The sequence below is a fragment of the Azolla caroliniana genome, unplaced genomic scaffold (genome assembly GCF_043228905.1).
Source record: "Azolla caroliniana isolate FFs.n. ecotype wild unplaced genomic scaffold, voAzoCaro1.0.p SCAF_4, whole genome shotgun sequence".
Lineage (NCBI taxonomy): Eukaryota > Viridiplantae > Streptophyta > Polypodiopsida > Salviniales > Salviniaceae > Azolla > Azolla caroliniana.
The window spans coordinates 20370796-20385716 of record NW_028230439.1 but is presented as its reverse complement, the minus strand read 5'-3'; the positions used below and the strand labels follow the sequence as shown (position 1 = coordinate 20385716).

General features: G+C 40.6%; 1 protein-coding gene across 1 annotated transcript; it reads left to right on the top strand.

The window, feature by feature from the left end:
- Window positions 1-1989: 1989 nt before the first annotated feature.
- LOC147865326 (uncharacterized) lies at window positions 1990-6197 on the top strand. Its single transcript, XM_087318112.1, has 2 exons — window positions 1990-2062; window positions 4781-6197. Exon 2 carries the CDS (start codon window positions 4960-4962, stop codon window positions 5959-5961), a length of 1002 nt encoding a protein of 333 aa, XP_087174238.1. The 5' UTR covers window positions 1990-2062; window positions 4781-4959; the 3' UTR covers window positions 5962-6197.
- Window positions 6198-14921: the final 8724 nt, after the last annotated feature.

Sequence of the window (14921 nt, the reverse complement as noted above, 5' to 3'; positions counted from 1 at the left end):
TTGGAGGAACAAGTATTTTAAATATCAACAAGAATTGCATGCCTCATTTAAATAAAGACAAGCCATATAACAAATAAAACAATGTTTCGTATAGATAAAGACAATATTGATTAGAACTTGAAAGTACCTCTTCCACTCAATAACATATTGGTGTGCAATCAATAATGGTAGCCTACTTGGCGTAACATGGATAGAGTTACACTTTACATATGGCAAGAGTTATTGGTTGAACTCCAATAGCACAAAAAACTTTTTAAATACCATGATTACTTGATTGTTATAAATTAAGTTTTGCAATGGAGAGTGGCAATCCTCAAATGTCATGGTTCCTTTAGTTGTCATTGAAAATAATTAACCAGCCTGAGGTTCCACAGATTAAATTATTGGATGTTAAGAATAAATTGTATAATCTTGAATGGTATATTTAAGCATTGCATTGGAGTGATACCCACTTAAGGACGTAGACTACTCACTCAACAAACACTAACAAAAGACATACTTTGACTCATACATCAAAAGTAAGAAAAATATATTTAAGTTGTCTAATTGTTGGTCACAATGCGAACAATGTTTTGAAATGGATGATATTAGAGGACATGAGCAGACCTAAGACGGAATACAAGATGACGATACACAAATTACAATTATGCTACATGTGATTACAAAAGTTTCCCAATTATTGTTGTTGTTGTGGTGAAATACTATCCCAACAATTGAAACCAACCAACGAGGTATTTGTTTGGTGTAGATACTTTGGGTTTGTTATTTGCGCTTCCTTTCCTTCATGATGCATTTTCTTGTGCCATCATTGTTTTTCCTTGTCCTCATCATTTCTCATATGCCTACATTATTTGTTCTTTATGTGTTCTGTGCTAGATGACATGAAAGAAGCATGTTTGTAGCCCATCATTTCAAAATATCCATTCATATTACGTGGAAACATAAGTAAGATTTTGTTCTTTCATTATACGTAACCCCACATTTTTTGGGTCTGCAAGCAGTGATGCTTGAGGTTGAATCGAGAAAAGAGAAAGACTTTGCATAATGCTTAAGCCCCCAATGTGCATGACAAAGATGACAAATAATATTATGGACAATGAGACTAAAATGCATGACAATAAGGTAGGTAGACCTCAAAAACCCCAAGATTCGTGCACGCACAATGTCCATTTGCATATCATGGCTATCAAGATTGCGTGTGTCGTCAAGCAACCGTTGATCACCATGTAAACCTTTTACCAACACCGCCCTTCAAAGTATCGTGTTCATTCCTCGTGTCGTGAAAGAAATTGCAACATTAGATTGTGTAATGTTGTCAAAGGGGAAACAATCCATCTGGCTGACGTCAAACTAAGTTTACGACAAAGAGTGTATGTAATGTAAAAGCCCATTGCTCAAAGACTTGAACACCAATCAAGATTTGTCTATATATATATATATATATATATATATATGAAATCGGATTCTGAAATTTCCAAATATATAAGCGATAGATATATGAACATTTAGGGTCTCTTACACAGTGTATGCAAGCAATGCGGACACATTGCTATACGTAGCTATATGTATGAGTGTATGCTCTGAAGGGAACCCGACTGAATGGGTGCAAAGTCATGGGTATGGGCATGACCTATGCTCTGAAGGGAACCCAGTTGAATGGTGCAAAGTCATGGGTGTGGGCATGACCATGGGCATGGGCCATGATCATGCATATGTATGTATATATAGATAAGTAGGTAGCCATGGCCATGATCATGATCATGCATATGCATATGTATATATATATATGTATGTATGTATGTATGTATGTATGTATACATATACATATATAGGTAGGTAGGTCCCTTTGATTGGAGAGAGGAAAAAAACCCATGCTTTCTTCCCAATGGAAAGAGAGAGAGTTTTTATTTTACAGAAGAAAATAGACACACACACACACACTGTACACACACACACACAAAGGAAGAGAGAAAGAAACATGAAAGAAAGGAGAAAGAGAGGGTCAAGAGACAAGTGAGTGAAGCTTCTGGCTATGGCGATTCGGCCTTCCTTCCTGCACCAGGTATTTCTTTTCCTTCCCTTCCCTCCTTTCCATCATCCGCTCTTTCTTTCTTAAAACTACTAAAACAGGGCTTTGTATCAATTTACACACACAAAAAAAAAGTCCCCCGCCCAGAAATTTCCAGCGTGTTAGACTAGTTCTGAGGGATGATACAAGAACCGAGTAATGAAAAAAATTACAGATACCCCTGCTAAGTATACAGCGTAAAACACTGTGACGTGCCATATCATTTCCGGGAAACCATTGAGTTGGTGTGTACTGTCAATTCAACGTCACCAACAACGAAATCAAAGAGCATGCGGAAATGGTTCCAATTAGAGAGACCGGATTGTTTTCTTGAGACCCTATCGAAGAATCCCACTGGCTCATCAGGGTGTGGATTAACTCGTTTCATATGGTAGCTAAGGTCTCTGTTGTAGACTGTGTCATGCCACCGAGTACCTGAGATCATCGCCCCTTCCAAATATTCCACACCGTAATACTTGAGGTAGTGCTAGAAAGGTGTCATCTTGAAGATGGCTATCAGGCTCTCTTGGAAGGAGCATATCCAGAGTGCTTGATGTCTCTCAATTAAAGTGCGACTCCACAAGCAAGGAAACTTGTATGGATGCCTGAATCATAGCCCTAAAAATATTTAGCATATGACACGTGTAGAATATGTATGCTAAGTATTTTAAAAGTATTCCACCTTTTTTTTAAAATACCTAGAATACATATTCTAAAGATAAAATATATAGAAATGTTTTCAAAGTAAGAACACTTGCAAGGCTTTGGTGTTAATGATCTTGATTTGTTAATAATATGGGCTAGGCCATGGTTCAGATGGACACGGCCTTTGTGTATGAAAAATTAGTAATTCCCATTGTAATCTATTTCAGCTGTTGTGATTGAGACCCTACTTGTATCCCCCTTGATTAATTTGTAGCATGAGAGGTGGGGTTGATGATGTTAATGAAGGTTGCAATGACAAAGAAAAAGATAATGACACAAGGCAATATAATGCACATAGTGGGATCAACATGACCCATGCGATCAAGAATCATTACAAAGAACTGTTCTACAATAGTAGAACAAAAATAAAAATGTGAAAGCTGAAATGAAAAGCCAAGGTTGCTGTTGGCGTTTTGCTGTTTTGATCTTTCACGAGTTTGGTCATATGGTCAAGTAGACAATCGAAGCGCACACCTAGTGACCTCAGTGATCATTTTGTCCTCATCAAGATTTCTTTAAAGGTTGTACAACTTCGTAGGAATTCCTGTGAATCAAGATAGTTGTTCTTCTGTTTCTTGCTATGATAAGGCAGTACAGGTCACATATCCTCATTTTCTTCTCAATATTCAGCCAACCTCCAGTTTCTATTTTCAATGGGTGTGACACGTCTCACAATCTTGGGTATGGATGTCCAGATGTGTATTGGAGATCAGCCAGCCACCATTAGTAAGTTTTTCCGATATTGAGTGTTAAGACCTGCAATAGTCCTGAAGGTCTCTGTTGGTCTGTAATCTATTTTGTACAGAGGATTTCCTATATGGCTGAGTAAAGCATTGACTCATATGAATTCTGTTGTCCCTTTCTTTTCATCTACATGCACATCCAAATATTCCTAAGGACATCATCCTGCAAACCATTTCTGGATGTTGTAGCTTAGGTGGATAAAGGACATTTGCCATTGTGTTTTTTCCGTGGTAAGAATCTGGTTTCCCATGTGACCTTGTTGAGGCAATTTCAAGGGCTCTATTGTCCTTCCAGTTTCTAGAAGCATTATGGAGTAAGAGGTTGTGCTCTTAACTCCTAAATGGCACTGTACAACTTTTCCTTTTACTTTTTCCATTTCTTTAACTGACCTTGTTGAAATACTGTTGCAGTTCCATACAGCAAAGTTTTGCCTCATATGCGCATCAAATAGTATTTCTCTAATATCCCATGTTTGGGTTGTGGTTAAGTTGCACATGCTCTCAAATTCATAGTAATGGTGGCTGCTGAATTTCGGACTTGACAATGCTTACCATCACAACTGCTAGGCCACTATGCTCACAGAAAATATGTAATGTATCTAAAAGCTTTGCAGTCTGAGCTTAGAATATGCAAGAATACGTAATCTCTGCCATCAATCAAATGCAATACTATGAAACGTCAATGCCGGCAGTTTTAAAAAAGAAGAAGTGAAAACAAAAAACTCACTCTTCTCTATAGTCATCCAAAAAATAGGTCAATTTGAGCAACTAAAGCAAACACCAATACTAAATCAACTCTGCATAGCCAAAAAGTATCAGAGCAAATGGATGTATGTATTTCATCCTAATAATGGAGTCAACCGGCTTCTTAACTTCCGTTGGACACCGCACTCTTACTATATGATTTTTTTATACCCAATGCCCATGATCCTCCATATGATACGTGAGCTCACTTCCACATCTATAGATTGAAATCTTTGTTACAATATCAATGCGGAAACCTAAATATTAATTCATTTGAACCTTGTGATAAAAAAGCAGAGGATATACTCCAAATTCATGGACTTTGTATCTACTTGACTGTTTATGCTTGGAATCTCGAGTTTTTGCCGTCTAAATTCAATATAGTGCATGCCACATTGTTTCTGCAACCTTAATAAGTGAGAAAATGTTTCATCATGATACCAAAATAAATAATTCAGAATACATTTTCATGAGTTGTATAATTTAAAATTTCTGCTCATGTTGAAACTTTAATACGCAGGATATAGAAGAGTCAGACTGTGGGGGCTTTTATGTGCCACTGAACTTCTAAAGAGCTTATTGGGATGTTGTGGGCTATCAAAATTTCTTGTTTGTGTGGTATTTGTATGTATACCCAGTTGTCTTATTGTCATGAATGATATGGACAGTGTAATATAAGTATTACAAAAAGGAAGTGATATGGACAATCCTGGTAGATTGGATGTAGTGCATCAATGGGATAAGGTTGATCCTTCGCATTTGAAAGATATTCTTCGGGATCACCCAGCCCTAAAATTGATGGATGTTGTAGCTGAAAGAGATGCCGCCATTGCTGAGCGTGATATAGCAATAGCTGAGAAAAGAACTGTCTTTGCAGAAAGAGATTCAGCTTTGATACAAAGGGATGTGGCATATGCTGATAGAAATACTGCATGGATGGAGCGTGATGCTGCAAGAGCAGCGCTCTCTATAGTTAGATCTGGCAAGGACAATGGCGAGGCAGTTTCAAAGCTAATGCAAATGCTCAACATGTCTACTATACCAATGCCTATTCAAGTTGCAATTCCAGCTACTAAAGGTGGAAAAGCTTTTGAACCAGCCAAAGACAAGTATAATGGCAGGAAGCTAGCATTATTAAAGAAACGAAAAGCTCCGACACCATTGATGATGAGCCTGAAGAAGAAGATCACAAGCACAAATACAAATGTAGAATCAAAATTATTGTATTCTAGAAAAGCTAAACTTGATCAAGGTGCAAGTTCAAATGCTAAGAGGAAACGAAAACAACATAAAGGGACCAACCAAGATGGTGTAGAAGTAGCCAAATTGGATGCAAAAAATTCATGGAAAGATAGAATTCTCAGCAGTAGCAATAGTAATGCAGTAGCATCATTTAATGCATCACTCATTTCTTCTAGTTCTATTCCATATTGCTCTTGTACTGGATCCAACCAACAATGTTATAGGTGGGGTAAAGGTGGCTGGCAATCAGCATGTTGTACTAACTTTCTTTCTATGCATCCTCTTCCTATGAATCCAGCGAAGCGCAGTTCACGAGTTCCGGGAAGAAAGATGAGTGGAGGAGCATTCCAGAAGCTTCTTCAAAGGTTAGCTTCAGATAATGTGGATATAACAGCCCCTATTGACCTGATGAACTACTGGGCAAAGCATGGTACCAATAGATATGTGACTATCAAATAAAGGAAGGCTGTATATAAAGTATTATTACCTAGCTTCTCTAACCAGAATGGGGTTTCCAAAGTACACAATACAAAAGTATTCTGAAGTAAGTTTAGTAGGATTTTAGAAACTCAGAACTCGTGTAAATTTGATGACACCACTCTACTATTCCTTAGACATTGTAGATATCTATCTTGAAGAATAATGATTGTGCCGCAATCGAGGTAACTAGTTTTCCTTATATAATGTTTATTAATTACTTCGTCCCACTAAAGTAAGCTGGAGCACGGAAAATGTGTACTTCCCTTAGTGTATCTTTGATGAATGTGTATTTGTATCACTAAATAATACCAATTCCATATTAAGTTTCTCTTTCATGGTAGAAATGCAACACCAAGCTAGTAGATGTATACACCAATGTGTTGTGCATGTGTGTCACACTACTTCTATACCTTTATATACATATACCATATGTTTACAGTTCTATACTGGTTATATAATAGATATAGTCTCTCCATGTACATTGCTCGTTCCGAGGTTGGTCTTTAGCGTTGAATTTCTATTTGAGGTTGTACATTATGATTATTGATGATGTCCATTCTCATGACCTAGTTAAGTTAATGGTACATATAGTCAATAACTGAGATGTGATGGGCACTAATCATTCGAGTGCTTCATCCTTCGTGGGTATTGTATATTGTGATTAATCTATTAATCATGGGAATGGTTACATTGAGTAATTGATAGTTGAAGAATGAGGAATTGTAACTAAATTTTGAGTCTCGCCTTCCTTTCAAAGATGACGTAAAAAATGTTGCTCTTTGAGTTGTGAGAAAAGTTGTTAATAGTAACAGCGGAACAATTGTTAGAACAAAATAAACACAACCAAGTTATGAGAAGGTTGTTAGACAGTAGTGTACCAAAAAATGGTTGCAAAGAGTAAGGACATAGCTAAAGAGTAGAGCTTGTTTGCAAGTAGTAGTAAAAATAAAAGAGGTTGGTATAACCTATTTATACAAAATTGGGGAAAGTGGGTAAAATGGTTGTTTGGTAGTTAAGAGACTCTTGTACTACTAAACTGGTACAATAAATTAGGAATAAGAGGGAATATCTTTAAAAAAAGTGGAAGAGAGAAGGCATTTAAATTGTTGTTGATTTTAGAGAGAGAATGCATTTAAAGAGTTGTAGATTTTAGAGAGAGAAGAATCTAGGAAGAGAGATAATAAAGATGAAAGAGAGTGCATGTCTGGAGTTGCCACTTGTCCGACATGAGTACCTATATAAGCATTGGCATATTATGATTGTGTATCCCTAGCCTATACATACATCGATGTGCCATAATGTAAATCTATTTATCAAACCTACGAAGAACTATTTCGATCCATTTACAATACTTAAAGTCAAGCTCCTACCGTCACTAAACCTTATCATACATCAATTGCACAATACAAAGTTGGGATATTTGAGATAATGCACATGCCTCACTCTTTTGTACATGTGTAAAAATACTTGAAAGCTAAGGGTGGAAGCTCCAACTGGTCTCATCCATTTCATGGTTTTAATGAGATAGAATATCCCTAATTTCTAATCATTAAAATGACACTCCTTGTTAGCTCATAAAGGGTCCTTTATAGAGGTTTTTACAAAAGGTCAATGTATAACACCGCATGGTGTGTGGTAGTTCCATCCTTCATCCTCTTATTGGGAGGTCCAAACTACATCCATTGTAATATTTAGAATATAAAGGTCATTTACGTCTCATATGTAGATAGGGATGTATGCATATGATCTATTCACATGATTAGTATGTATGCATAAACATTTGCACATATAGTAATTCCCAATACATTTGCATATTCATAATGTACTACTATGAGCATTTTGGGCTTGTAGAATACTCAAACATAATTTTGCCTCATCCATCTTTCTGACATATGTGCAACCAAAAATCTTACTTTTTGTCTATCATCTCCTTAAATCATCCTTCCATTCACAAAAAAACAGTGATATAATCATTAAAATCCGTCGACAAAATTGTTCTGTAATAATCGAAAATTGGTGCGATGTGTCTCGAAGCATTTTCATGTGCATGTTTCGTCATTGAGAAGAGAAAACGTGGGTGTGGCCTTTACATGAATGAGGAACTTGCAGTTTACCAAGCACTACGCAAACAATAATTTTTGCATATCCACTCGTTGAACCATGAAGCAAACATGCATGATCATTATGAAGGCCATTACAATTACAATATGCCAATCTATATCTTTCTCATTAGAGATGCCAATTGAAAATTTGCTCATGGATGCCATTAGGAATCCGCAACTGTTTGCTTTAGGCTTAGCCTGTTTGGCCTTATCCAAACCAAACCAGTTAAGCCTAAACCGTTTTGGGGTTCTCAAACTTGAACCATACCAAACCAAATTGATCCCTAAACCGGTTTGGCCTAAACAGGTTTAGGAACCAGTTTGTGAAGCGGTTTAGGAACCGGTTTGTGAGCCAGTTTGGGACAAAAAAGATTTAGAGGTGTGAAGAAACCCAAAAAACATTACCACTTCTACTCTTATTCTCCTCGTAACTCCCACCCGATTGGCATGCTCCCCATCCCCATCCTTCTCCAAACTTGACATGCCCCCTCCACCCCCATCTTCATCTTCCTTTGTAGATTGCTATCGCCTGACCCTTTCCGGACCTCAATATGTTTATTCTCTATTATTATTGCCCATCCCTCGACCACCTTCAGGTCGAGCTTGCCGCGTCCAAGTCCTACGTCAAACTCAAGAGAGAATTTGTAACTAAAATTTCACCTATATGTATAAAAAGAATGCATATAACAACAAGGAGGAGGTTCAGTATGCAGGCTCCCTCTCCCTCTCTATCCCTCCCTCTCTCGTCACTCAATAGTTTATTGCCTATGGCTTCTTGTAAAGAATCTAACTCTAGTAGAGTTTAGTATTCAAAAGCGTAGTGTGTGTGTGTGTGTGTGTGTGTGTGTGTGTGTGAGAGAGAGAGAGAGAGAGAGAGAGAGAGAGTGAATGTATAAGCAAGAGAAGGAATTACAGAGAATAACCAGAAAAATAAGAAAACACACAGTAGGGGGATGACAACTTATGCACTTAAGAGAGATATATTAATTATCTAAAGATCATCAACTAAACTAAATGGCCAAAGGGGGTTTTATATACAAGTCCTCAAGGGATTGCCCTATTAAATGTGTTGGTGGAATCTAACCAAGATATCCACTTGAGTACGATTTTGTCATAAGAATATTTAATATTCTTTGACCACACTAACACTCGACAACTACACGGATTACAATAAAGTGTGCTCACACACTTTTTCACACATCGACCTTTTCTTCATAAGCACATGTTCACACAAGTTGAGCTTGATTCTCAACATGCCCCCTCAAGGTCAATAGTGTGTCCTCTTAAGCTTGGTTATCTTGGTGTAGTTAAAGACTCAACTGCAGTTGGTCGCACTACTAGACCGTGGTTTTCCCATTGTTCCTATATACTCGATCTTGATCTAGCAATGTCAATCTTGCCAATCCAAAATTTCAAGCTTAAAAAACTCCAGGCTTTGGAAAGTCTTCCTCTAACTTGCCGGGTCAAGTCAGATTAGATGTGACGGCCTTACTTTGCTGATGTTGGTCTCACTCTTCCTCTTGTATGGTGTTGATTCTCCATGTTTTCCTTTGTCTTTGTACTTGTACTCTCCCCCAAACTCAACATATCGAGTGGTCTAAGGCCTAGATCCACTGAGAATTGTCGTAGCTTGTCGAGACCTAACGCCTTATTGAAAATATCAGCCACTTGCATGTTGGTGCCAACGTATTGGAGGTCAATGTCACCGGCTAATATGCGCTCACGGATGTAATGATAGTGCACCTCGATGTGCTTAGTCCGGGCGTGAAACACCAGATTCTTTGCAAGCTGGATGTTGTTGAGATTATCGCAGTGGATCAATATTGGCTTGTTCACCAATTTGTTGAAGTCTTTCAGCAGTCTTTTAAGCCATACAGCTTCGCAAGCAGCTACAATTGCAGCCCTATACTCTGCCTCAATGCTCGATAGAGCGACTGTTGGTTGTTTCTTGCTGCTCCAAGAGATTGCTCCACTACCGAGTGAAAACATAAATCCCGAAATGAATCGCCTATCAGATGCATTGCCCACCCAATCAACATCCGTGAAGCCTTTGAGTCGAAGTGGCGCTCCACGTTTATAAAAGATACCATAATCAAGTGTTCTACTAATATAACGTAACACTCTCTTAGCACAATCCATGTGAGTGTCGCGGGGGGTTTCAATGAACTGGCTAAGAACCTCGACCGGATAGTTGAGGTCTGGTCAGGTGATAGTTAAGTAGATAAGACTCCCAATTATTTGGCGATATTGTGTTGGCTCACAGAATTTTCCAGAATTTGCTATTAGCTTCATATTTCAATTAAGGGGTGTCGAGATGGACTTACACTCGGTCATTCCGAACTTGTAGGGCAAGTTCAACACATAGTGTCGTTGTGAGAGTAGGAACCCTTCTGAAGTTTGAATGACCTTGATGCCAAGAAAATAATGAAAGTCATTCAGATCCTTCATCTCGAACTTCTACAAATTTAGCTTTTTAATCTTTTGTGTCTCGGTGAGGCTTTCTCCACCGATGACAAGTTCATCGACATACAAGATTAGAAGATGGGGCTTTTGGGATTATTCTGAACATACAACGAGTTATTAGATTTTGACATCCGGAAGCCAATGTCGTGAAGATATGATCTGATCTTTGAATGCCATGCTCTTGGGGCTTGCTTCAGTCCATAGAGCAGCTTCTTCAATCGGCAAACTGCATGTGGATGTTTGTTTGATTCAAAGCCAGGTGGTTGCATCATGTAAACTTCCTCCTCGAGCTCACCTTGGAGGAATGCGTTCTTCACATCCATTTGATGCAAGTGCCATCCTTTCGCTGCTGCGAGTGCAATTACCGTCCTCACAATGGTCATTTTTGCCACCGAGGCAAATGTCTCCGCATAGTCTATGCCATGGGTTTGACCATACCCTTTGGTGACTAGCCGAGCCTTGAACCGATTGACCGTGCCATCCGTATTATGCTTTATCTTGAAAACCCAACGACAACCAATTGGTTTTTTCTTGATTTCAGAGGATGGGACTAAATCCCAAATATCGTTGTCAAACAACACGTGCATCTCCTCCCTCATTGTCTCGATCCACTAGGGATCTTGGGCAGCTTCTTTGTAAGTCTCGGGTTCTTGGTTTGTTGTGACCTTCATCATGAATGCATAGTGGTGGGCCATGTACTCATTGTACCCGAACCTAACTATCGGGCTCTTTTTTCAGTTCGATTGACAGAGTTTTCCTTTCGTCATTTCTGGGGCCTTCTTCATTTCATACTTGTTGTGGACTGATCGGGGTGAATGATCTGAGTCTTCACTGGATGTCATGTCCTTGGCCTCTTGCTCAGGCATCTTGCCCTTTTTTTCTTTCTACGGGTGTAGCACCAAGGTGACAACACATCAGAGGTTTCTTCATGTTGTGCAAGACTCTGATTGCTGGATGACACCTCATGTCCAATCAATTGGAGTGTGGGCAGACTCTTTGCTTGTTCTCCACCCATAATGGTCGTTAGCATCCCTTCTTCTTCACTCTGAGAATCTGCTCTAGATCTTCTTGTTTCAAGCACGGTGGGGGTCACTGATGTTGGGCCATACCATGATGTCACCTCATCAAATACCACATCTCGGCTTACTCGTGATTGTCAAGTGATGGGATTAAAACACTTGTAACCCTTTTGCTCAAGTGAGTAACCGACAAAGATCATCTTCTCCGATTTTGGGTCAAGCTTTCTACGCTTCTCATCGGGTATATGCACAAATGCAATGCTGCCAAAAACCTTCAAGTGTGAAAGGTCTGGCTTTGTCCCAAAATACTTCTCGTGAGGGGTGATGTCATGGACACCCTCGGTCGTGCACCTATTGATGAGATACACAACCGTAATTGTTGCCTCTGCCCAATAGATCTTGGGCATGTTCTTCTCATGCATCATGGTGCGGGCCATCTCAAGAATTGTGCGATTCTTCCACTCAGCAACACCATTTTGTTGTGGTGTGTACCAGCAAGAGAATTCCCGGTGAATCCCCTTTTCTTCTAGAAAGGCCTTGAACTCAGTTGAGAAGTATTCTTGGCCACCATCAGATTGTAAGCATCGAATCTTGCGATTTGTCTCATTTTCCACGCAATTCTTTAACTTGAGAAAGTGGGAGAAGACCTCATTTTTCGACTTCATCGGGCATGCCGCGAATAATTGTCAATGAAGGTAACGAAGTACCTACACCCACCAATTGTCGTTGTTTGAGTTGGGCCCCATACATCTGAGTGGATGACGTCCAACAAGCCTTTACTCACATTTCTTTCGCTTAGGAATGGATGCCTATGTTGCTTGCCTAGTTGGCATGCCTCACATACATTATCAGTATGTTTTGAAGTAAATTGTGGCAATCCGTGCACAACCTCTTTTGTTTGCATTGATCGGAGTTTACCGAGGTTTACCTGGCCAACCCTTTTGTGCCACAACTCAATATCAGACTCCGCCTTGAGTCCCTTTGCATACATTGTTGTGTTCACCTCAGTCGCATCAAGAATAAACATGCGCATCACGAATATAGATTAACATGTGATCTTGCACACATGTTGGGAATTTCACATCACGAATATAACTTAACATGTGATCTTGCACACATGTTGCCAAACAATACATCACCCTACTGGCGCCTTGTTGCCATGTGGGGTAGTTGGGATTGGTACTATCGGGGGTTGTTTCTTGCCCAACTAGGTATTGATGCATCTTATATTCCCAAGTTGCGTAGTTGTGTTTGTCCAACTTCTCTGTTGGAAGTGCGCTACCCATCTGTGCATTCATTTTTCAGATATAGCTTGATTCGTATGATCCTGTTAACGTGAGCCTCTTGCTGTGCAAAACTGCAGCGATGATAGCGGGTCTTAAAACAACATCTCTAGCTACTCACACAATTTCAATGGTAGAGCTCAGTGAAGGATCTCTAACCCTCACGCTCTGATACCATGTAAAGAATCTAACTCAATTAGAGTTTAGTATTCAGAAGCGTAGTGTGTGTGTGTGAGAGAGAGAGAGATAGTGAATGTATAAGCAAGAGAAGGAATTACAGAGAATAACCAGAAAAATAAGAAAACACACAGTAGGGGGATGACAACTTATGCACTTAAGAGAGCTATATTAATTATCTAAAGATCATCAACTAAACTAAATGGCCAAAGGGGGTTTTATATACAAGTCAAGGGATTGCCCTATTAAATGTGTTGGTGGAATCTAACCAAGATATCCACTTGAGTACGATTTTGTCATAAGAATATTTAATATTCTTTGACCACACTAACACTTGACAACTACACGGATTACAATAAAGTGTGCTCACACACTTTTTCACACATCGTTGTCGTGAAGAAAACCGGCCATAGGCGGAATCGGAGAGAAAGGCGCATGAACTGGCTCTTACATAGGTGGACGCGAGAATTGATATTTTGGACATAATTCATAATTAGGTCGGCTGATGTAAATACTAGGTAGTACATATTTATTAGAGGATTGGTGCGTATCTCTATCGAAAGGGATAGGGAATAAAGCGATTTGACTAGGGAAGAATGGTCTCCCCTTTGCGAACTATTTAAGGAGGGAGAGAAGGAAGAAAGGGTATCGCGCGTTGGCGAGGACGAAGTGCTGCTGCAAAACCGAGGGCCGAGCTCTCTCTCCTCCGATCGTCGTTCTCTGTGGATGTCGGGAGTTCGCTGCCTCTGCTTCGTGGACAACCCATGTGCTTCCAGCAGAGGCTCTCCCCCCCCTTTTTGTTTCTTTGAGTCGAGTGGTTGTCGTCTGTGTGCGTGAGTAGGACCATGTGTCAGGTCCATTACCGGTTTGCCGGTTGTAACCGTTCGAGTTGTAAGGTACTGATTATAGTAATCAGATTCCTATTTCTTGATCTTATTTTCTTTTTGTGTGTCTACAACTATCTCTTTCTCTCTCACTCTCTCCTTGGTCCAAGACCCTCGTGGTCCCGCCTCCTCCTACACGCATGCGCGAAACTTCGCGACATAATTGGTGAACCCGACGTGAATAGGCGGCAAAGGAGTCGGAAGATGAGGGGATCAGAGCTGGCAGAGGCAATGGCGGTAGCCGTCGACCGGTTGGTGAGTGCTCGCGAGGGGACGAGTACCCTCGACAGAGCCATTGAATCGATCGTCAGCAGCATAGGCCGATTCGGTGGGAAGAATCCCACAAGTTATTTGGAGGCCTACCGGGCTGAAATGATCATGAGGGATATCCCGATGGACAGGCGGTTGTCCGGATTCCCTCAGGTGGTGACGCCGAGCATCCACGCGGAGGTGCTAGAGGTGCTGGCCGGATGCCAGACTTGGGAGGAGTTCGAGCTGCAGCTCCTCGAGAAATACGGGTTTGATGACTCGCTTCGGCTATCGAAGTGGGACTTCATGGCGTGGGTGGAAAGCCCTAGAAAGGGGAGGAACACGTTGGCGCTCCTCCAAGAGTTCGAAAAACGATTCGCGCAGCTGTCGACGTTGGACCAGACCGTGCTCGAAACGAGTCAAGTACTATTGTTTGTCAAGTCGGTGAACGCGCTCGGTAGGGAAAAGGTGGGTCCCCTATTGGAGACGGACGGAGGGCTCATGGCAGACTGGGCCGTGGTAAAATGGGTCTGCAGCCATTTCGACAAACAGCGCGAGTGGAGCGACGAAAGCTCGTCGGAGTCCGGACCGGTCCCAGCGAGGAGGCTCGAGGAGCCGGTAGGAAGGAAGAGACCTGAATTTGGCTGGAGTCGGGGTCGGCATCAAACGACATGGTTAGAGGCCCATCCGGAGGAGCTGACACAGATGATGCGCGACCTGCAGATCGCACAGGCCCGGAGAGACAACGGCGAGGCAGCAGTG

Bases quoted from the DNA above. Each gene is read 5' to 3' on its own strand.
- LOC147865326 (XM_087318112.1), top strand. From the start codon at position 4,960: ATGGACAATCCTGGTAGATTGGATGTAGTGCATCAATGGGATAAGGTT.